This window comes from Furipterus horrens, unplaced genomic scaffold (genome assembly GCF_987537825.1).
Source record: "Furipterus horrens unplaced genomic scaffold, mFurHor1.1.pri manual_scaffold_11, whole genome shotgun sequence".
NCBI classification, from domain to species: domain Eukaryota; kingdom Metazoa; phylum Chordata; class Mammalia; order Chiroptera; family Furipteridae; genus Furipterus; species Furipterus horrens.
The window spans coordinates 85324503-85348798 of record NW_028327181.1 but is presented as its reverse complement, the minus strand read 5'-3'; the positions used below and the strand labels follow the sequence as shown (position 1 = coordinate 85348798).

Sequence of the window (24296 nt, the reverse complement as noted above, 5' to 3'; positions counted from 1 at the left end):
TTCCTCTTGGGGTGACCCCCAGCTCATATGAATGTCACCACCCTGGTCCTGTGGCTCCCAAAGTCTTGGCAAGGAGTAAGGTGCCAGTTGTTCCCAAATGTAGAATAATGCAACTCCAGGTCCAGATTTTTGCCCCTGAGGATGTAGATGAAGAGGTTGCCCAATGAATTGAGTGTGATCACAATGCGGTGATGTCAGGAAGCACGGAGAAGCCAGATACAGCTCCTCGTAGCAGAGACTAATTCAGAAAAGAGGGCCACTGAACAGCTGGAAGACCACACTTGTGTGCTACCCCAATGGGCGGGCTCGCCACACCTCAGCTCCTGCACTGCCCCTGCACATTCTTCCAGGGCTGCCACCCCTGGCCTCCTTCTGCCTGCTTGTCTTAACTGCGAGGCACAGTGTGAGACCCAGAGGGAGACCAGATAGTAGAGGCAGAAGTCTGCAGAGCAGGGCTGGCAGACGCCACCCAGCATGCTCCAGGTGAGCTGAGCCTGCAGTGGGTGCCCGGCTGCCAGCGCCCAGCACTGCCAGACAAGGTTCCCAGCCCAGGCTGACCCAGGTGGCAACAGCGCTTGGACTGGACTAGATGCCTAACCCACAGGGCCTCAGCAGCCCATGTGCCAAAGAGCTGGCTGTCAGGCACGGCTGCAAGGAGAGGCCTTGGGGGGCAGGGGAGGGAGCCCTAGGTCTTGAGCAAGGGAGCCTTCCCTGTGAGAAAGCAGACCCTGAGCCAGCCCAGCAATCTACAAAGGCTGCCGGGCTACGGGTTGTTCTCAGGAGCCCCGTTGCCTGGCTGCTCAGGGCCAGCCCTGGGACGGTGGACAGCCAGCCACAAGACTGCACTCCCACCAACGCTTGCCCCTTATCGGCTACCAAGTGAAAATGCAAGGCCCTTTGCTCAAAAACGGTTAAGCATTTCAAGACGGCAACACCAGACATTAAACCAAGTGTAGCCCCTCTGAGACTACACAAGTTCCACACCCATGAAGCCCACCCTGTCCCATACAGGTCTCATTAAACTTTAACTCTCATACATTCATGGTTAACTCTGGGGTTACTTCCTATGGCCAAAATAAGGGAGGAGGCAGGGCACATTGATCTTACCACCCCACAGGACCTACGGAAGAGGAAGCCGTCTTCCCCAGGGCATGGGGGAGCCAGCGTCACACCTGAAAGAAATAGATAGGCTGGGGTCGTTGGAGGTTGCATGTGAATGTATGGGAAAGTCTCTGGAAGCAAGCTAAAGTTCTGGGTATCAGGTATGGGGTAGACCTAAAGTGTTGTTTTTCAATTTTCTAAACGTTATTTTATTGTCATTGAATGATGCCCTCCCCACAACTAAAACACTAGGGGAGGACGGAAGGACAGGAGGAACTTCCAAATAGACGCCGAATCATTGGAAAAGCAGTCAGCAGAGGGCGCCATTGTGCAAATACAACTGTGGGAGGAGGCTCTCACAAGCACTCATGTTTCTCACAACCTCTCTGAGACAGGTCAGTGAGCCAGGACAAGTGGAATAGGGAAACTGAGGCAGACAGTTAAAGGGCCAAGCAGTTTACAGCCATCTACTAAAAAGCAAAATCTTATATTCCCTAACCAAGGACACTAAAGAGTAAATGGTTTACACTTTTCCACAACCAGAGGGTAAATAGCTTAAATCACCCCACTCAGGGAGATAGAGAACAGATAACCAATTAGTGTCATTTGTGTCAATCACACCAAAGGACAGATAAAGTCAGGGAGACAACCTCATTTGGCACATCAGCATAAAGCTAATATTCTATTGAGATCCTCCCCTAAGACCTCCCCTAAAATCCCTACCTTTGAAAACAATTAAGCACCTTCAAGACAAAGACCCACCAAGGGCTCTATCTGGAGCAACCCCATGCCCCTCTTACCTCTCAGGTGTACATCATTACTTTTCTCTCTTAAACTCTAAGGGTCCTCAGGAGACTTGCAACCAGAGGAGCAACAGGCAGTGACAGCTTGTCCCAGGATTACCCTTGAATCTGTCTCCAATGCCTCCTTTGCTCCGACTTTTCAATGGCCTAATAGCCCCACCGTGGGAGCCAAAGCAGAGCACCTCCTAGGCTCTCTCCTGTTGCTTCTCCTACGCTAAGCCCTTCCTTTGTTTCACCGTCCCCAGCTTTAATAAACATACTCTCAAAGTCACCTGGACTTGGGTTATGAAATCTTTTCCTGCATGAAGTCAAGAACCCACACACTAATAGCTTGCCTGAGGCAGACCCGCTCCTGGATGGTCCCTTTCCAGTAACACCTCTACCCTGCAAATCTACACAGAAACCCCCACATTCCCTGTTTTGCAGGCACAACAGAAGTCAAAGAGGGCCAAGACGGAGGCGTAAATACACGCGCTGCTTCTCACAGCTAAGAAGAAATTTACAACCACTTCAAAACTAAAAAAAAAAAAAAAAAAAAAAAAAAAAAAAAACCACACACACGCAGAAAATAAAAAAAAAAAATAAAAACTACGGTGAAGTTCAGCAAGAAATAAAGAAGAAATAATCAACCAGAAAGGCAGGAGGGGCGGAGCCGGGACGAAAGAGAGAGGAGCGGTGGCTGAGGGGGCGGAGCTTCTCGGCAGCACCGCTAGAGGCGGCGCGGCTCCCGGGAGAGCGGCGGGTGGGCGTGGCTAGCAGCAGCCCTGATAAAAAATAGTCATACTGATTAAACCCGAAAAATGATTCAAGCCCCAAACTAAACCACACAGCTTGCAGTTCCAGAGCCTGGGAAAATAAAGCCGCGTTACTTCTGACTGTAAAAGCAAGTGGGGGCGGGGGCACAGGAAGAAGCCGCCAGTCTCGAAAAGGAGGCAACCTGCTTAGTATGGAAAGGGGAAGAAGGACCTGGGAAAGCTGCTGCAACCGGCACTTTTCCCTCTCAGACCCCTCCCACACATACAGCGCCTAAACGCTGTGAACGGGTCGCCAGGGCTAACGAATACCTAAGGCTCCACTCCCTATAACGTAAGACGTGCGACAGCCCTTGCCCAAATCACAGAGGCAATCACAGAAAGATGAGGAGACAGAGAAGTATGACCCAGAAGAGGGGGCAGATCAAGGTTCCAGGGGCACAACTAAGCAAAGAGCAGATAGCACGCCTAACGGATGAGGAGATAGACAACAGATGCATAGTTTAAGGCATTGCTGATTAAACAAAGATTAAACAGGAGGGGAAAGAATGAAGACTATTCTGGCTGAAATGAAGGAAAATCCATATGAAACAAGTGGTGAAGGAAAGGAAACCAGGGTTCGAATAAACAAATTGGAACATAATGAAGAAACAAAGTCAACCAGTACAAAAGGAGGACATGAGAATTTTTAAAAATGAGGAGAGGCTTAGAAACCTCTGGGACAGCTATAAACGTGCCAACATCCAAATCATACGGTTTCCAGAAGGTGAAGAGGGAGAGCAAGAAATTGAAAAATTATGTGAAAAAATAATGAAGGAAAACTTCCCCAATTTGGGGAAGGAAATGGACATATGGGTCCAGGAAGAACAGAGAGTCCAAAAAAAAACTAGACCCAGGGAGAACCACACCAAGACACATCATAATCAAAATGCCAAAGGTTAAGGATAAAGAGAGAATCTTAAAAGCAGCAAGAGAGGAGGAGAATTACTTACAAAGGGGTTCATATAAGACTGTCAGCTGATTTCTCAAAAGAAACTTTGTAGGCAAGAAGAGACTGGCAGGAAGTATTCAAAGCGATGAAAAGTAAGGCCCTACAACCAAGATTACTCTATCCAGCAAAGATATTCAGATTGGAATGGCAGATGAAGTGCTTCCCAGACAAAGTAAAGCTGAAGGACCTCATCATCACCAAGCCATTATTATATGAAATGTTAAAGGGACTTATTTAAGAAAAAGGATATCAAAACTATGAACATTAAAATGAACATAGTATCACAACTATCAACAACAGAAGCCAGAGAATGGAACAAAGGTAAACTAAGCAGACAACTAGAGTGGGAACAGAATCATAGGTATGGGGAGCATGTGGGGGGAGGACAGCTGGGAGGGGGGTGGGGGAGAGGGAGGGAAATGGTGTAGGAATTAAGAAGCATGGCAGGAGGGTGGGGAATAGACAGGGGGATGTTGAGAAGAGCTTTATGCACAACCCATGGACATGGACTAAGGGTGGGGGACTGCTGGAGGGAGTGGGATTGCTGGGTGGAGGGGAGCAAAGGGAAAAGAAATTGGGACAACTGTAACAGCATAATCAATAAAACATACAAAAAACAAAAAGAAGTCAAAGAGTTAGAATTCTAGTCTTAGATTCTCCAACTGGCCTCTGAGGGTCCCTTGGAGGGGAGTGTGCCTCACAGTTTTTTTTGCCTCAATCCTTATCCCACCTCCAAACTATTTTCATGAACTGATGGTAGTTCTTCAAAGTGAGGAACTGGGGAGAGAAACTGGGACCCTGGTTTCCCTTCCCAGCCTCTGGTCCTGCCCCTGCAGTGGGAAGATGTTCCCTGCAGTGTTATTTACAATGGTAAGTAAGTAAGCTGATGACACAACTTGGTGTTAAAAGAAAAAAGAAAGAAAGAAAGACCAAAATGGAGTCACTTTTGCTCAGCCATATCATTAAACCAAAACTTAATAACTAACCTAATTCAGTTTCAGCTTCTCCCAGGAGTAGAATTTTAAACCAATCAGTTTGGAATTTCCTGATCAGATACCCCTGCCTGAAATAATCTACTCGTAACTTCTTAATCCCACCCCTTTCTGCCTATAAAAACTCCCTTTTGTACAACTCACCAAAGTGCCTTTCTACTTGCTAGGTGGGATACTGCCTGCTAAAGAGAAAAATCACAGGCTCAAAATGCCATCATTCACGCTAAAAGCCCACGGTGACCATACCTAGATTTATTAATTTTTATATAAAAAATTATTTATTATTTTGACTTAAAATTTTGTTTATAAACAATTGTAAGAAAGGCATATGTATTAACTAATGTAAGTCATAAAGCTTAGGTTTAAGTCAACTGAAAATAATACTTCACTGTAATTAAATATGAAATATTATAGGATGTATTTACTTTTCTTAACATATGTATTTATTTCAAATGCAGTTTAAAACAATATTTTTAAAAATGTATATATCCAAATACAAATTTGAGTGTAATTAATTATCAAATAAGCCTTTTTTCACCTACTGCCGTTAAATGACATGGTAGATCTCTATTCGAGTCCTGTATTTACAACAGTCCCACTATGTTCAGACTCCTAATTTGATTACTCGTTTTTAACTTCAATGTCCACGGAGGCAAAATTAAATCATTGATAATTGTTTACTTGGAACTTTCATCTTTTAAACAATGTTGTGACATCATCAAAGTTCTGTTAAATTATAACTCAAAGAGCAAAATTAGACATTGAGTAACATTGTTTTTACAAAGCCTTTAATATTGTTTCTCAGGAAAACATTGATACATTTCTCTCCTTGTGTTAACAAATAATTGAGAAGTAAATCCCAGAGTTTATTTTCTTAATTTTTTTATTTTTTAATTATATTATTTTTAATTATATTTTATTGTTTATGCTATTACAGTTGTCCCAGTTTTTCCCCATTTGCCCCCTGCCACCCAGCCCCCAGCCCCACTCCCTTAGGCGATTCCCACGCAGTTGTCCATGTCCATGGGTCATGCATATATGTTCTTTGGCTCCTATGCTGTACTTTACAGCCCCATGACTATTCTGTAACAGCCAACTTGTACATCTTAATCCCTCATCATTTTTGCCCATCCCCCCAAACTCGCTCCCATCTGGCAACCATAAAAAGTTCTCTATATCCATGATTCTGTTTCTGTTCTGCTTGTTTGTTAATTTTGCTTTTTAGAATCAATTGTTGATAGATATGTATTTATTGCCATTTTATTGTTCATATTTTTATCTTCTTTCTGCATTTCAGTTGCATTTTTACTTTCTTGAAATAAAAAAGCATAATATGCTGAAAATTATACTTACCTCCTTCCATCTTCAATATTAAAATGGCTACACAAAAATTCACCAGTTTTGATGTGTTTTTTTAATGCATGCTGATATGACAGCTGTCACAATACAATCTAACAAAATTGTTTTGAATGAAGTTAAAGAAAACTAAGTGCTACTACAGCCATATTATGGGGGGGGGGAGGAATTTTTGGCCAACCCAATATATACAGTGGGATAAAGACAGTCTCTTTAATAAATAGTGTAAGCTAAACTGGACAGACACAGGCCAAAAAATAAATAAAATTGGGTCACTTTTTTACACCATATACAAATATAAACTCAAAATGGATTAGACTTAAATATTAGACCTGAAACTATAAAACTCCTAGAAGAAAACACAGACAGTAAACTCTTGACATCACTCTTAGTATTATCTTTTGCATATATGTCCCTGAGCAAGGGAAACAAAAGAAAAAAAAAAACAAAAACAAATGGGACTACATCAATTTAAAAAGTTTTTGCACAGCAAAGGAAACCATCAACAAAACGAAAAGACAGTCTACTAAATGGGACAAGATATTCACAAATGATACACCTGATAAAGGATTAATATCCAAATATATACAGAACTCATACACCTTAAAAGGAAAAAAGCAAAATACCTCAAACAACCCAATTTTAAAAATGGACATGACCTGAATAGGCATTTCTCCCAAGAGGGCATACAGATGACCAACGGACATGTGAAAAGATAATCAACATCACTAATCATCAGGGAAATGAAAATTAAAACCACAACGAGATGTTATGTCACATCTATCAGAATGACTATCATCAATAAATCAAGTAACAAGTGCTGGCGAGGATGCAGAGAAAGGGGAACCCTAGTGCACTGTTTGTGGGAGTAAATTAAGAGAGTCACTATGGAAAACAATATGGAGGTTCCTCAAAATTTTAAAACTAGAACTACCATATAACCCATAAATTATTATTCTGGGTATTTATCCAAAGAAGACAACCACATTAATTCAGAAAGATATATGTACCCCTGTATGCATTGTAGCATAACTAGTAATATCCAAGATAGGGAAGCAACCTAGATGTCCGTCAACAGGTGAATGGAGAGGTTGTATGTACCAGTATATACAATGGAATATTATTCAGCAATAAAAAAGAAGAAAATCTTGCTATTTGTGACAATATGGATGGATCTAGAGGGTATTATGCCAAGTAAAAAAAGTCAGAGGAAGACAAATATGATCTCACTTATATGTGGAATCTAAAAAAACAAAAAAAGACCCATATATATAGAGAACAAACTGAGGGTTGCTGAAGAAGAGGATGTGGGGATGTGAATTTTTTTTAAGTCCAATTCATGGATTATTTAATTAAGCCAATATGATCTTCAATTTTACTCTATTCAATTTTTTTTATTTTGTTTTTTAACACTGGGTACACTGTGAAGCCACAGATGACAATTTTTAAGACTAAAAGGTTAACACTTACTCATGTTTACAATAAAATGTTAAGGGTTAAAAAGCAGGACACACCATGACTGGTGTGGCTCAGTGGGCTGGGCAGAGTCCAGCAGACCGAAAGGTCCCTGATTTGATTCCTGGGCCAGGTCCCTGGTCACCAATCAATGTTCCTTCTGCACATCAATGTTCCTCTCCCTCTTTTTCTCCTTCCCTTCCTCTCTCACTAAAAATAGACAAAATCTTAAAAAAAAACAAAAAAAGCAGGATGCTAAGTTGCTTACTATGTCAACAGTGTGTTGCGTATAGATAAAGAGTAAAAGGAAAGACAGAAAAATTAAATAGACAGATTAAGGTGTGGTGGTTGATTATTTTCTTTACATTTTTTTCTTAAAAATATGTCAAGTTATAAAACTGTCGCCTTTAGAAGGGTATTGTTGACATTTTTCCCCTCTGCTTCTTTCCAAATATTCTACATTGAGTAAGTATTATCTGGATAATCAGAGAAAAAAAAAATTACAACACCCCCACCCACCAAAAGAGATTGTTGTCACAGCTTTCATGGAGTAGGGACTGTCCCCTCTTCCCCCAGGGCTGCCTGTGTGGCTTTTTGGTTTGTAATCCTCACCCGAGCTTGTATTTATTGATTTTAGAGAGAGAGGAAGGGGGAGAGAGAGAAACATTGATGTGAAAGAAACATCAATCAGTTGTCTCCCATACACATGCGCCCGGACCAGGGACTGGGAATGGAACCCATACCTTCTGATGCACAGAATGACGCTCCAACTGACTGACTCACCTGGCCGGTGGGGTTCTTCCCTTTTTCGCCCCACCTGATTCCATCCTCATCACCTTCTTTAGAGGTCTTTCCACTACAAAGCCAAAATGTAAATGAACACACTTGGAAAACGCAAGGAAGCTCTGTCCTGATCTCAGCTCCCTGCTGCCGTGAGCCTGGACTCCTCTGGCTTAGACGCTTAGATGCAGAGAGGACCGGGGAGGGGAGAGCCATGCGGGAGTCGTCCTGAACTCTGCAGGGCAGGAACAGAACATATGTCATCTCCAGGGCTGGATTATTCCATGCTTTACTGCTGTTATTATTTCAAAATGTTCAGGGGCAGGAGTTCCTGCCCACCCTTCTAATAAGGAAACCCCTATTCTGGCACCCTAGCAACCCTCAGCTCTCTCTCTGTCCCTCTCTTTGTGCTCCCCCAGGATGCTCCCTACACATCAGAGAAAGAGGGTAGATGTGAAGGTGAGGGAAGAGGGACTACAGCCTCCACAGATGCTGGCAGGAAAGGAGCTTTCTGGTCTCGGCTAAAATATGGCAGAGATCCAGGTTGCAGAGTGGTGGGGCTGAGGCTATTGGGTAAACCTTGTTCTGCATGTGGGTTTAATCTCAACATCCAGGGACAGAAAAACTGGAGTCTCCACAAAACTACTCACCTATAAGAGGAGACTGCAGAAAGCAAGGGGAGATGAAGGCTGAGAGCCTCGCTTTGGTGGGGGGCAAGGAAGGCGGGACAGGAGACCAGGGTTCAAATCCCAGCTCTACTCTCTCTCCTTGCTAGGCAACTTGGGCAAGTCACTACCCTCTCTGCACCTCAGCTTCCTCTTCTATAACTCAGAGAGATAGGTGAGGATCCAAGTCCTTTTCTTTTCTTTTCTTTCTTTTTTTACCTGTCCCTTTCTAGAGCCAAGTGGTTGAGGATGTTTCCTGGCCTATAAAACCAGGATCTTGATATCTACACCTCATCAAAGGAAAGATGAGTCCAACCTTCTAATCCCAACAGACAAACGCTGTCCATCTGGTACCAAATACCTCTCCAGTTTCATCTCAGCATCTCACCTCTCACCTGATGCTCCTATCCACCCACCCCACCTTTATGCCTTTTCTCATTGTTTTCCTCTGCCTGGGTCTCCTTGTTGGGATTAACTACTTGTCTTCTAATACTCAGCTCATCTCCTCCAGGAAACTTTCTTTGATTCCCTACTTCCTGACTGAGTCACATGCTACTCCCCTGGGCTCCTATAACATCATGGGTATATGCCATTGCTGCCCTCAACAGCCAGTGATTACAGCTGAGGTTTATTGAGCACTTACTAAGTGCCTGGCCCTCTACCAGGCCCTTTAGCTGGCATTATCTAGTTGAATCCTGAACAGACCCATGGGAGGGAGGTGCTGAGTTTATCCCTGTTTTCCTGATCAACACACTGAGCCTGAGGAAGGTGAAGGTAAGTGTCAAGGTTGCATGTGAACCCAGGGCAGTGTTATTCCAAATCCTATTCGAAGCGTTGGCCACATACTCTGTCTGCCCACCTGACCCCCTGATCACAGGCTTGGTGTTCTGTTCAGAGATAAGTTCTAGGCCTTCCTCTGACCTATGAACACCAGGTGGCTTCACAACACTCTGCCATATCAGCTGAATCTAATCTCACATCTTCGGGTCCATGTAGTCTCACCTTTCAGCCTTCCTCACCCCTACTGAGGTCTTGGGAGTCTAGGAGGAGCCATGATGCCAGAGCCCCTCCCTGGGCCTAACCCGGTGTCCCTTGCCACCTGACGCCACATCCACACCTGCCTAGGGTTGCATTTAATCCAGGTGAAAGGACCTCTACTTAGAGGTTATGGTCACAAGTACTAACGTGCCCAGCATGGCCAGCCTTCCTCAGACTTTAGCTCACTGAATTCTCACAGGAAGCTATGAGGAAGATAGAGGGATAATTTTCACTTTACAGATGAGAGAAATTGAAGCTATGCTGCCATCACAGAATGAGTGGTAGAATCAGAAGTGATCTCAGGGTTGTCTGAACTCAAAGCCCTCTGGTTTGCCCACTGCCTCCTTCTTGTTCCAGAGCCTTGTGAGTGCAGATCCCTAGAGGGTGAGAATTATGATTCATCTCTGCATCTGCAATGGGTCTGTATGACACCCAAGGTACTGTGAGGACAGCTGTGGAAGTCTGGGCTGAGCAGGCACTGGCTTATAGCAAGCCCAATAGCTTTATTGGCAGAGGTCAGAAGGGCAAAGATTACCATCCCCACCTTGCAGATGAGGAAGTTGCAAAAAGTAGGAAAGTTGCCCAAGGTCATCCCTGAGTCAGAGGAAGAGCAGAGGCTTGAACGCAGGGTCTTTGGGACCCTGTGCAGAGTAAGAGGAAGGAGGCTGCGGCAGGGCTGGGGCTATGGGGCCAGGCTGGCAGCTTCATGAGCTCCGTAAGTCACAGAGCTGTCAGGACCACCCCTGCTCTTATGGTCCCTGCTTGAATGAGGGTATTGTCCTTTCCACTGGAGAGAAACGGTGACATATGACTTGGTGTATGGCCATCCAGGACAGGGGTCCGGCCCGGGAGGTAAGGCTGGGAACAAGCAGACCAGGAATGGCGACCTCCCGACCCTGGGTAACCTTGGAGTCGGAGATGGCAGATGGAACGGGAGCTGCTCTCACTTCCCACATCTCGGATGTGCAGCCTCTGTGGTGTGTGATTAACACGCATCTGGAGGAAGCGCCCGTCTTTAACCTCCTCCCCAGCCCCAAGCCTCAGAGGGACCCTCTACACTGGGGCCTGGTTCTCCTTCCCCATCTTGCTGGCCCCAAAACATAACAGGGGTGCACTGACCTGAGAAGAGCAGGATTACCTAGGGGGCAGCTCCCCTTCTCACACTCCTCTCCCCTGGGGGGCGGGGGGCAATGCAATGGACTTTGAAGTGGATCCCAAAGTCACTAATCAATAGCCCCATAACCCATGGGGTACAGAATCCCTCCCTGACTGTCACTGTCCCAGGCTGGTGGCTGAAGTCTAAAGCAATGCAGACAATAGGGACCGAAGCCTGACAACGGCCCTCCTGCCTCTGTAAGATCAAAGCTGCTCTCTGGGCTGTGTGATCCTGGGCCAGGAGGTGGGGGGTGGAGGGGAATCAGCCAGGACTCTGATGGAGGAGGAAGCCCCTGTACCCAGCTAGTTCCTAGGGAGGCAACCCCTTTTCAGACGTCTCTAGCCTAGGTTCAAAGGCTGGTGGGGGCTGAGAGGTTGGCAACGGATGGGGAAGAGACTAAACCAGAAAACCGGCTTTCTGTTGATGGAGGGGGCCCAGGCCCACTGCCTGGTTCCCTGTCCCTCTTCCTCACCAAAGTCTTAGCTCCCCAAAGTCCCACAGAAGCCCCCGCCCCATGTGGGACACAATGTACCTAGAGCTATAAAGGAGTCCAGGCATTGCAGCAGGGGGGCCACAGCTCAGCATCCCGCCTGAGACAAGAGGCAGCTTCCTCCCTATCCCAACCCCGACCCCCACCCCCAACCCGGCGGGCCCATTGCCCCAGATGCTAGGGCCTCCTTCAAGGGAACTTTTCTTTCCCTAAACTCGGCTGGAGATCCCGGCTCATGAGAAAACGAGGGGTTCTTTCAGACACCATCTCTTTTCTTCCCATCTCTTCTTAGAGGTGGAGGGGGCTCAAGCGAACCTAACCCCTGCCCTCTGACCCCACAAGTTTCTCTCTCACTGAGCACCTTTGCAATTCATTTTTCAGCTCTGGCTCCTCAGCCCTCCCTGCTCTGACCGTCACATAAACACTCACAGTAATTTAGGGGCGTCTTCACTCTATGTTGGAAGAAGGGTCTTTGGTCTGCTTGGAAATTAAGTTTGGAGCAGCCTAGGAGGAAACGGAAAAAGAAATGAGACACGGACTGCGGCCACCACCTGAGTAAGCAAACCTTGCTGTCTTCGATGCCCACCCTCAACCCTAGGCTATTCCAAGGCCCGGCAGGGGGCTGCTCCCGAGGCCAGAGGGCCGCTCAGTGGTCCGCGCCAAAACGACCCCAAGTCGGGAATCCGGACACTCACGCTATGAGGCTCAAGTATCTTGCGATGGCGCTACCCTGTTCCCAAACCAGAGACCCTGTGGAATGGGGTGGAGAGGTAGGGGGCGGGGGTGAAAGGACGCGGAGTTGTTGAGGGGGGCCTCTGGCGTAGAGTGGGGAGAGGGGAGTGGTGCATTTCAGGACGAGGGGAGGGGAGGCTCCGCCAGGGGGAGGAGCCGATACCCGCGTCCTGCGGTCGGGGCTCCCTCCCGTCGCGGCTCCGCTATAAAACCTTGAGCGGCATGATCGCAGCACCCCTGGCAGCCTCCTCGGTGTCCGACCCCTGGCTTGGCGACGTCTTTGCTCCTGCGCAGGATGCGGCTGCTGCTGGCGCTCCTGGTCCTCGTCGCCTACCCGTCCTTGGCCAGCGCAGGTGAACGCCTGGGCTTCGGCCCCCTGCCCCTCGGGTGGCCCGCTCTACGCCCCCAGCCCCGGGACCCCCCCACCCGGGCCCCCACCCAGGCTGCACCCACCGGTCACCAGTGCGCTCCGGCTGCGCGCCCGCTGCGCGCCTGTCTAGGGGTGAGTGCGCTCCTGTCCGGGGCTGCGTATGCGCCGGGAGCCGCAAGGCTGCGGGCGTACGGGGCGTGAGCGAGCTCGCGTGAGCACACGAACGGCCACGTGCAGTGCGTGGAAAGCGTGTGCACAAATGTGCGCGGCGAACCTCGGCAAGACGAGCGTGCGAGTCCGTGAGAAGGATGCTTCTCTGACCGCCCCGACGCACGCCTCCGTTTCTCGTCCTTTCTGGCGTCTCGCGCGGTTTTTGGTCCTCCCCAATTTGTCCGTGGGTCGCTGTCCACCTGGTTGAGGCTGGTACTGGATGACTGACCCCTCGCCTCCAACCAGAGCAAGGGCAACACATTAGGTGTGGTGGGGCCCTGGCATCCCCGCTTCCCAGCCTGGGTTCCTTGTCCCGGGGGCTGCCACCTCCCTTCACCTTCCCGCTAGCCCCCAGAGCTTTACTGGGAGCCCGACTCAACCCAAGGTCCCTGGTTGAGCCGGTCTTTCCGGCCAGCATGATTTTCGTTTAAAGATTAGTGGTGAGGCCAAGCTCTTAATTATTCTCCTAGGTGGGAGGTAGCAGGAGAGACGTGTTAATATTTGATAAGGAACTGAAAGTGCTTTCCAGCGGCTGGGCACAGGGATCCCGGGAGCACCTTTTCTGCGATCTCACCAGGGGCCCATCGCCGTCACAGGAAACCCCTACCCGCCAGTCCCCAGCTCAGCTACCCTTCCCATGGCCCTTGGGGTCCATCTGACCAAAACTCTTATCCAAAGCTAGATGCTCCCGATTGAGGTCAAGGAGTGAGTGGTGAGGGGACCTCAGCAGCAGAGGAAAGAGTGGGTGGTGATTGCAGGAGAGACTTAGCTGGCGGGGTGGGAGGGGGGAGGACCCGGTGAGGGGCATCTTTGCAGCAACTCTCAGGAGAGGAGGAAAGAGAAAAAGAAATGAAGGGGTTCAGAACAGGCCTCCCCAAATGTGCCACTTTGGCTTGTGAATTATTTTGAGCTGAAGGCAATCGAGAAACTTTTCCTCTCCCTTAAAGAATTTAAATTGGGGGCCTTGCCAATAAGAAGTTTTACCAGGATTAACTTTTTATGACCTATCTACAAGGAAGGGCAAACTTCTTTAAAGATTTTATTTTAATTTATTTTTAAAGAGAGGGGAAGGAAGGGAGAAAGGGAGAGAAACATCAACGTGCAAGAGAAACATCGATTGGTTGTCTCTCACACGTCCCCAGCTGGGGACCTGGCCCGCAGGCCAGCAACCCAGGCATGTGCCCTGACTTCAAATCGAACCAGCGACATTTAAGTTCACAGGCTGACGCTCAATCCACTGAGCTGCACCAGCCAGGGGTGGGGGTGGGGGTTGGGGATGTGGGGGCAAACTTCTAATTACTAAACACCTGCTCTTGCTGTTTTGTGAATGAACTTCCTCCCATCTGAAACACCAAGGCGCCTTACCCCATCCTTAGCTCAGAATGCTATATGTATACTTCATTTTCCCTTTCTCTCTCTGACCTCTCATGTATGTGGGGTTCCTACCCATACATATGTAATTAAATGTGGTCATTTTCTCTTGTTAATCTGTCTCATGTCTATCTGATTATTAAACAGCCCAAAGATTTTAGAAGGGCAGAGGGAAGTTTCTTCCTCTCTCACAGTAGGATGTGAACATCTGTATTTATAGTTGGACATTTGAGACCTACTTAAGCATCTGGGCTTAGTAGAAAGAGAAATGCTTTGCAGTTAATTTGGCTGCTTTGTAGCTGTGTGGCCTTAGCTAAGTCACTCTCAGTTTTCCCATTTACAAAACAGGGATAGTAATTAACTTCAGGTGTTGTTTTAAGGATTCACATAAGATAGTGGGTGTAAGGGCTTAGTGATGCCTTTGTGACACATGGCAGGCATTTTATGCATGATGGCTGTAATGGCTCTACTACTGGCCTGGGGCCAGCCAACCAGGGAAACTGAGGCTGGAGAATGGCTGGGCTGCCCATTGAGGTCCCCAGAGCATCTGCTGCCATGGAGAGAGGAGGGGAGAGGATATTGGGCCCCTTCAGAGTCTAAGACTCCTGGCCAGGACTTGCTGAGACTTTGCCCAGGACATACTTGGCTTTTGCTGAGCTGGTTTTCGGGATTTTTTCCTGCCCCCAGAGTGGGAGGGTGAGGTGAGCAAGGTCCATCCAAAAGAGATTCTTCGGTCATCTCTAAAAAGGGGGGTTGGAAGGAAAGTCAAGGGTGGGGAACAGTGCCTGGGTGATCGGCAATGCTTGTTAGGTCTCTCACTCCAATTCTGGTTGGGGCAGGTAGACTAGGTGGCACCTGGAGCTTGGAGCCCCTCTTCCTCCCAGGCCATCATGGAGGTGGCCTGAGACAGGGCTGGTAATCACCTGCAAGGGCAGCCCTCTCATGAATGATCACAGGAACCTGAGCTGGGGTGTGACCTGCCACCTCTTGCCCGGAAGCCAGCCCCCTACCCTCAGTCCACAGACTGACCTGACCCCTGGCCTTGGCCTCATCATCGTTGTGTACCCTGCCTCCTGAAGAGGGTAGTTACAAGAGCATTCGGCCAAGCAGGTCAAAAGTCTCTATGATTACGGCAGTGGATCAGAGGTTACCATTACAAATCCAGGGGCCATAGCTGGCAGGGAAGAGTACATTCCTAAGAAAAGCTCAGCCTGAACTAAATAATCCCCAGGGAGGTTCAGCGGGGGTTACACCCTTCAGAGCTGGCTCCCCAGGACTCTGGTTTAAGTAAGGCTTCCCCTGCAGCGGCCTTCCCGTAGGCCTCCAATCCAGCCTGACCTTGGAGGCCCCTTCTTCCTTCCGGGCCTCTGAGAGGGGAAGACGCAGGAGGGTCATAACAAGGGGCCTTGCACAGTACAGAGGGCCTCCGTCCATTGTCTTCTCACGCACCAGCTCCTGCCCGAGGGAGAATGTGGGGCTCAGAAAAGCCAGTGGCTGTGCAAGGGCAGAGCTAGGACTGTAAGCCGGGTGGACAGGCTCCAGCTTCAGAGCTCCTTCCACCTGCAGAGGAAGTGGCCGCTGTCCCTGGCAGAATGGACCCATATGGTGGTTTCCAGATGCAGCAGCTCCTAGAGGTAGCAGAGCCCTGTCCAGGGGGATGGGCTGCTGTGGGGAAGACACTCAGGGACTGTCCATCTCTGAAAGTCTGTGCCAGCAGGTTAGGTGAAGCATTTGGATCCAGCGCTGAGAAATTCAAGCACCCAAAGTGGCCCTAAGGGGCTCAGAGCAAGAGGGTGCCCAGCTTTCTGTGGGTGCTCACTCCTGGCCTTCCTCCCACTCCCTACTAAGGTCCTGACCTTCTCATTCTCATGGTTCCCTCCCCGCCCTGTCCCCATTACAGGGACACCAGAGGAGGTATCGTCAGATGGGGGCAGTCCAGGCATGAATGTCGGGGGAAGGCACGTGTGCTCAGAGGCCTGAGCTCAGGCTGAGTGGGAAGCTGTGCTTTTCTTAGGAATTTCCTCATCCCTGAATTCTTTCCAACTTAACTTTGGCCATCTGTGCACTGGTGGGAGAGCAGAGAGAGCGAGGCAGCGGGAAGGGAAGGGCTCATCAGGGACTTGACTAAGTTCCAGGCTGCCTGGAACACTCCCTACATCTCATTGGGTCTTCCCCATGTCTTCAAATGAGGTGGGTGCTATTAGTACCATTTTACAGATGATAAAACTGAGGCTTAGAGAGATTAAGGGACTTGGCCAGAATTCCAGCTCTGGGTCAAATGCTTTGTCCACCCTGCTTCTCTGGCCTTTAAAAAAGAATATCAATAGACTTTCATTAGAGCAGGTTTAGATTTACAGAAAAGCTGAGTGGAAAGCAGAGGGCTCCTGTGTCCCCCTCTGCCCCTGCCCTGTCTCCCTCATTGTTAACATCTTGCATTTGTGTGACACGTTTATGGTGCAGCCTTGTTTTCAGAGGTGCTGGTTCTACCCTGAGGCAGAGCCAGGATTTGAACCTGAGTCTGTCTAGTCCCAAACACCAGGACTGTGGGGTGGTGGGACCGGGGAAAAGACTTGGCTGTCTTCCTTGCTGTGGGGCTGGGAAAGTTTAGTCAAGAATGGGTCTTAATAACACAAGAGGGTGGGGCCAGCCAGGTTTCCATCACACACTGCCACCCCCCCCCCTGCCACCCTCGGTTCAGCCATGCTGAACCAGGCTCTGTTGGAGGCCAGGCCGGAATCCTTCTCCTCCTCCCCTCTCACCAGAGCCTCCCTTCCAGGTCTGGGTTGGAGGAGGGAGGGGGAGGCTGATGAGCAACAAACAGAGAGTGTGGAGTGGCCTTGGAGGAGCCCCCTCAAGGGCTGGTGGCCGTTTTGCCCTGCATGAGGATCAGTGCGCTGGGCGGGAAGACCAGTAGGTGAGTCACAGGCCAGGGACTTCTGCGGCCTGCCTGCTTGTGCTGCCTTCTCCCCCCGCACCCACATGGTCTTCTTAAGCATCCTCTCCCAGACCACAGGAACACCCCACCCCAACCCCTGGGGGTCTCTGACTTCAGGGAGTGTCATAGCCTCTGACCTACTGTGTACACACACACACACACACACACACACACACACACCTAGTGTGGCTTGTGTGCACAGTTCATGTGTGCTCATGGAGACGTATGTGTGCATAGATGCACTGACATGTGTACGCACAGGCCTCACATCCTCCTTCTCTCTGCTCCAGAGTCGCACTGGTGCTACGAGATTCAAGCCAAGGCCTTCCACAACTGCTTGGGTAAGTGCAGCGAGCCTGGTTGTTCTGCCTGGCAGGGCCATCCAGGTTGAAATGGAGACACTAGGAGGGTGGGAAGGATGGAGGATAACGGTGTGTCCCAGTCACATCAGCTCTTAACACACACACACACACACACACACACACACACACACACTCCTGGTGCTCAGGGGACAGGGAATGTGGAGTGATCTGAGCCTTCCCTGACACCCCCCATCACTATCACTGAGAGGGTGAGTCCTCTATGAAATGTCACCAGCAGCGTCAGATGGTGAGATACATTTTGCTTTTTCTTATAATGAAATAGAGAATTGGGCCCTGGTTGGTGTGGCTCAGTTGGTTGAAGCATCATCCTGTGGACTGAAAGGTCTTGGGTTCTATTCCCGATCAGGACACATGTTTAGGTTGTGGGTTCAATCTCTGGTCGGGGTACATACAAAGTAAAAGGAGACTTGGTTCTGTCCCAGTGCAGGTGAACCTAGGAGGTGATCCTTTGCACTTTCTATTCAAATGCTGACCAATTTCCCAATTTCTGGGAAGCCTGCTTTCTTCCTGGCTCTGCTGTTCAGTGATTGCACAGTGCTGTCCCACCCCCAAGCCTCGCCTGGGCTCCCCCAGGGGTTACTTCCCCGCTCCAGCCTCAGACAATGCTGAGTGTCCAGTGTCCTTTCCTAAGCAACCCTTCCTCGGGGGCCCCACTCCACGCCTTCCCAGCGCCCTCCCGCTCACCTCCTTGGAACTGCATCACACAGGTGGTGCAGCAGTTATCACCGCATTTCTCCCTTCACAGCTCAGCACCATGAGGTTGTCCCCTCCCCCAGAGCTCACAGCCACCAACTAGGCACCCTATTCCCACCTCGCCATCACTGCCAGACTTGCTCTTTTTGCATGAGCACATGTGTGTGTGTGTGAGCAGGAAGACCCCTGCAACACAGCCTGCCAGTCATCCCAAGACCTTGCCGCCTGTGAGCTGGGTGTTTGCATCTGACCTCCGTGGAGTGGATGAGGCTGCACCTTGGTGTCAGGTACCCTTGACTCAGCCTGTCTCCTCTCCCTGCTCAGGGCCAGACCAGTGGGGTGGAGACTGCCAGAAGGACCACCAGTCCCCCATCAACATCGTTACCACCAAGGCCCGGGTGAACAAAACCCTGGGACCTTTCTCCTTCTCCGGCTATGACAAGAAGCAGAAGTGGACCATTGAAAACAACGGGCACACAGGTGGGTCCCAGGTGGACTGGATGGAAGACCCAGGCAGGCATGGGCACCTGGTCCGGGGACCCCTGAGTTCCCTGAGGTCTAGGAGAGCACACAGGCCTGGGTATACCTTTGCTGGGGAGAAGCTGGAGAGCTCAGTGCGGGGAGGACGAGGAGAGAGGAAGGGCTTCAGAAAGCAGAGAACACGCCAGCAGGATTTGCAGTCCTTTCATCAGATCAGTCTGGACATCCTAGGATGAAGGAACAACATGTGCAAAGGTGTGGGGGCATGGAACAGTTTGGGGTGTTCAGGGAACTGTGTGCATGGAGGACAGAGTGAAGCTGGGAGGGGCCAAGCCAGCCCAGGGTCGGCTGGGCCCAGGGGCAGGTCACTGAGGGCTAGGGGGTTGGACATTCCCCTGAGGACGCCAGTGCACCACAGAGAGGGGGTGGAGCAAGGGAGGGACCTACCGAGTTTCATGTTTGGGGAGGGCAGTGGGGGATGTGCAGGAGGAGGCAGGTGGCCAGGCCAGGAAGGGGCCAGGGGAGGGTCTGGGGCTGTACCGCCCATCCTGTCCCCTCCCTCCAGCCCCAGGCCCACAGCCCATGAAGGGTGGGAGGTCGGAGAGGTCTTGCCTGGGTGGAGCTGGGAAGAGCATCTGGAAGAGGCTAGGGGAGGTTGGTTCGAGAACTCTGCCCCCTCCTGTGCCCTTCAGTGATGGTGTTGCTGGGGAACGAGGCCACAATTGCTGGAGGAGGACTGGCCGCCCGGTACCGGGCCAAGCAGCTACATCTGCACTGGTCCACGGAGCTGGATGCAGGCTCGGAGCACAGCCTCGATGGGGAGCGCTTTGCCATGGAGGTGAGGGACCCCGTCCTGGGTTAGTGCCTTGACCAGCTTGGAATGTACCTGCCTTAGGCAAGCAGGGCGGTCCAGCCCCTAAGTTTTCTCTCCATCTCTCTCACCTCTCACCAGATGCACATAGTACACGAGAAAGAGAATCTGAAAGAGGCCCAGGACACCAAAGACGACATTGCAGTGCTGGCCTTCCTGGTGAAGGTAGGACCCCCATCCCCAGGGTCTGAGGGGCTTCTTCTTAATATCCAGAGACCTGGGATTCCAGCACAACAGGAAGGGCTTGGGGAGGCCCCGACTTCTGTTTCTCAGTGACTTGTACACCCCCAGATGGGGACCTCAGAGCCTCTCAGGGTCTCAATCCCAGAAGCTGAGAATGGGTGGTCACCACCCACTCCCCACAAAGCCCCTCTCAGCCTCCTTCTCTCCTGTTTCAGGCTGGATCCAAGAATGATGGCTTCCAGCCACTGGTGGAGGCACTGTCTGCAGTCCCCCGACCCAGTGAGTCAGGATGACCAGGAGGAGGCCTGGGGGTGATGGGAGGGGTGGAGACTTCTTCCTACAAGGAGGGGGGGTCGGCTCTCAGAGTGAGGTGTGTGAGGGGGGACCCGTGTCTCAAGAGATCGCCCTCTTCCCCTACACACTGACGGTGCCCTTCATCACCCCCACCAGCAATGACCACCACAATGCAAACGAGCATCAGCCTGTTAGACCTGCTCCCTGAGGAGGAGAAACGGAGGCACTACTTCCGCTACCTGGGCTCACTCACCACGCCAGGCTGTGAGAAAAAGGTTGTCTGGACTGTGTTTGAGGACCCCATTGAGCTCCACCAGGACCAGGTACACAGGGCCCGGCTGAGGCCGCAGCCTCCCATCTCCCAGTTCCCTAGAAACCATCCTTCTGGACCCCCCAGAGGCCTCCTGGGCTGGGGTGGGGCACCCCAGGGAGCTGAGGGCCTATTGGTTAAACCCACAGACACTCCCTGCAGGAGACAGACAAGAAGGGTCCCAGCTGTCGCATCTTGGGGTTAAAGGCTGGAGGGGAGGCCGAGGCAGGGGTGTCAGGAAAGGGCTTCCAGGCTGTACCCTGAAAAGTAGGTGGGAGTTGGCCAGCTGAGGGCAGGGGGCTTGTGTGCTGGGGGGAGGCACCTGCATGGAGGGCTCAGGCTGGCCAGGAGCAGCAGAGAGGGTCAGTGTAGCTACCGTAGGGAAACAGGGCATTTACTCCTCACACACGAGGACTCAGGATACCGCTGAGTCAAAAAGGCCTCAGTCCCTGCCCTCGTGGTCTTCTGTTTCAGGACAGTGGCATCCACATTATTTGGGAATTTGCTGGACATTCAAATTCTTCGGCCTCACCCCAGACCTACTGAATCAGAAATACTGGGGGTGGGGCCTGGCAATCTGGGGCCCCCAAAGTCCCCCAGGTGACACTAACGCATGCTCAAGTTTGAGGACTGCTGTTCTTTAGTAACGGCGGTAATAGTGGTTGTAATCATAGGCCCCCAAAGCTGTCCACTTGGTTGAGGGAAGCTCATGGGACTTGAGCGCCCACCAAGGCCCAGCCCTATACGTCTCTTATTCTTTTCATCTGCACTGAACCTGAGAGGTAGGGATTCTGAGCCCCTTCACCAATGAGGGGTTAGAGAGGCAAGGTGACTGGCCTGGGGTCACACAGCAGGGGGTACCGCTCCACCTGTCCCCATCCTAGCTGAGCCCTGTTCTTCTGTAGATCCTTGCATTCTCTGAGAAGCTGTACTACGACAACGAGCAGAAACTGAACATGAAGGACAACGTCAGGCCCCTGCAACGCCGGGGGCAGCGCGTTGTGCTCAGGTCCTGGGCTGCAGGCCGGCTGCTGCCTCTGCCGCTGCCTGCTCTGCTGGCCCCCACACTCACCTTCCTGCTGGCTGGCTTCCTCCGATGATGACTCACTTCTGGGTACTTAACTTCTGATATCAGCCCTGAGAGGGCTTGGGCCTCCCTCCTCAGGCTTCCCAGGTGGGACGGACTCTGGTGATGATGAAAATATGGATATATTTTTGGAGAAACCTTTTCCAGGTCTGTTGTTAGTTACCACAACTACCCCTGCCTTGTTTCCCTCAACCTACCCCAGTTCCAGGGTAGGGCCCTTAAGGCCCGGAGATTCCTTTGGAACAGGGACTACAAGTTATCTGCCCCCACCTTTGTGAACTCCCAGTCTGCACCCCACTTGGAGAGATGCAGAAGGCACCTTGGAGCTCCAGTGCAGCGAAAGGAGAGAGGCTAGGTGGAGGCCACACAGAGAGGCCATGGCAGAGTCAATTGAGACACTAGAGAGCGCTTTCTCCTCTGGACTAGGGGTGGACAGTGCGGGGTATATGTGGGTACAGCCTGGACAACGTGTGTTCCTTTATTTGCTGAAATATTGCTTGAGTGTCTATGTTCTGGACACTGGAAATGTGACAAAAATGCCTGCCCTCCTGAAGTTCACAGTCTAGTAGGAGACACCATAAATAAAATAAACACATTGTACAATGTATCAGGCATCAGTTACGTGCTATGGAGAAAACTCAGGAAGGGAAGGTGGGCAGGGAAGGCATCAACGAGATGGGACATCCGGAAGACTTGAAGGAGGCCTGGGAGGAGGCCATCTGGAGCCAGCCAGTGTTCAGGCTGGAGGAGGAGGAGGAAGAGGAGGAGGAGGAAGTGGAGGAGGAGGGAGGGGGGAGGGTAGAGGCAGTGTGTGGGGGTGAGAGGGGGCCTTGCAGTAGGATCTTGTAAGGATGCTGGTTTTGAGCATGAGACACTGGGAGCCCCCAGAGGGTCTTTGCTTTGTGGGGCAGGGGCTGCAGGGGAGCAGTTAGGAGGCTGCTACAGTGGCCTAGTTGCTGATGGGTCAGAAACGGGATGTGAGAGGAAGAGGTGAATTGGAGGCTCTCTGGCCCATGCCCTTGAGAGCTGGCAGTGAAGCTCCCCCCAGCGCCACTCCCCCTGCCCCTCCGGTGTGTCTCTGATGACTCTTCCCTCTGAGGCCCAAGAGGGAGTGAGACGAGGAGGGGAGGGGTAAGGAGGAGAGGGCTGGAAAACCAAGGGAGAAGGAAATAAAGGCTCCACTGGGGGGGTCCCAAGCCAAGCCAGGCCCCCAATGCCAGGGATAGAGGGGCCCCAGGCTCTGAGGCTTCATCATTCAGGACAGGGCTGAATTTTGGGCAGCATGATCCTTGAGACACAGGGGAAGGGGATGAGAATGGGCCTTGCTGGGTGGAGAGCACTCCCCTCCCCCAAGGCCCAGGGTCAGGGTGGTGTGAGGACAACCTCCCTAACAGACTCCACTGTCTGGAGTGGGCAGCACACAGGGATTCCATTCTCCAGAATGAGAAGCCGTGACTTGCTGTGGTCTTGGGAGGGGAGCTGGTTGGAGGATGTGACCCCTGAGCCTTCTCCCACCCTGATGCCCTCAGAGTCCCTGACCACTCCCAGCTAAGCCTGGGAAGAGGGAGAAAGGGCTGCTCCCCCTCCATATGAGCTTCCCCCTCCCTTTTTCCCTTCATGACCAAGAATAAGTACCCCTCCTTTCACTGGTGACCATGCAGCTGAGGGTGGCGGGTGAGGGAGATTGGTAGTGCTGTCACCATGGCAACAGCAGGCAGCCAATGTCAGCGGGGGGTATGTGGACACTGAACCTGTTCTTTGGTTCCCACACAGCCTGCTGGGGATCTAAGATCTAAGTTGCACACCCCTCCCCTCACTCAGAGCTCTAAGTCCCAACCACCCCTCTCCCCCATCTACACCCCCACCTCCCACTCAGTCCCTGCCCTCAAGGCAACATTCAGTGAATTACATGGCAGCAGAACCAGGAAGTCCCAGCTCTTTGCAAGAGACTATGGGAGCCTTGGCCTCTCCAACCCCAGGCAGAAGGCACACCACCCTTCCCCATGCCCCTGGCCTCACGATCATAATAATAAACCTGGCCAGTGGGGGCCAGAATGGGCACAACTTGTCCAGGGCCCAGGGCTCCAGCCTCCTCCCAGCATTCCACCTGCCCTCCCTGTGCCTGGAGGCTGGAGCAGGTGCTGCCAGCACACCACTCAGAGCAAGGTCACTCTTGGCCAGTCACCCCAGGGGTGTGCAGCCACCCCCGCCCCCGCCCCAGGCACTGGCCCCCGCACCCTGGAGGCTGAGACTGTTGGGCAATCCTTTTCGCTGTGTGTGTTCTTGAGAGCCTCCTCTTCTGAGTAAATTCACTTCCTCCGCGCAGACCCCCGCTGGCTCCTGACACAGCTCTCTGAGGCGGTAGGGGGCTACCAGTGGCCCCCTTACTCAGAAAGAGGGCCAAGCCCACCCCCAGTCACTCCTCTTCCCCTCCTTGGCCCCCGTGGCCAGCTTTCTCCTTTGGCAGTTATCCGAGGGGCAAGGTGGGGTCTGCAGAGTGCCCTGTCCCACCCTGTCTCCACTGGCTGCTCTGTGTCCCTAGCAGGCTGTCTATCTGCTCCCCTGTTTAGATTTGACATCTGGGTGGGAACAAAATACTCCCCGTGTGTTTAGATGATTCTTGGAAAATAAACTTCCCCTCCTTGGCTCTTGGTTTCCACACTTGCTGGCCCTGCTTCCTGTGGCTCTGATCTGACCGTGCAGGGGCAAGCGAGGGAGGGGTAAGGGAAGAGTATAAGGGCCTACAGGGGCCCAGGGTCATGGGTGGCAGTGATGTTACACACATGCACGCACACACA

At 51.2% G+C, this 24296-nt stretch overlaps 1 protein-coding gene and 1 long non-coding RNA gene across 2 annotated transcripts; one reads left to right on the top strand and one right to left on the bottom strand.

The window, feature by feature from the left end:
* Positions 1-1110: 1110 nt before the first annotated feature.
* LOC149998688 (uncharacterized) lies at positions 1111-12303 on the bottom strand. The gene is made up of 3 exons (XR_016514361.1): positions 12009-12303; positions 8234-8306; positions 1111-1172 (listed from the first exon to the last, which is right to left on the bottom strand). It is a non-coding gene; the product is annotated as an uncharacterized LOC149998688 (long non-coding RNA).
* Positions 12304-12510: 207 nt separating this feature from the next.
* Positions 12511-22103, top strand: CA4 (carbonic anhydrase 4). Its single transcript, XM_090292410.1, has 8 exons — positions 12511-12664; positions 17488-17538; positions 18598-18753; positions 19446-19591; positions 19706-19789; positions 20023-20086; positions 20258-20424; positions 21317-22103. Exons 1-8 carry the CDS (start codon positions 12607-12609, stop codon positions 21509-21511), a joined length of 921 nt encoding a protein of 306 aa, XP_090148536.1. The 5' UTR covers positions 12511-12606; the 3' UTR covers positions 21512-22103.
* Positions 22104-24296: the final 2193 nt, after the last annotated feature.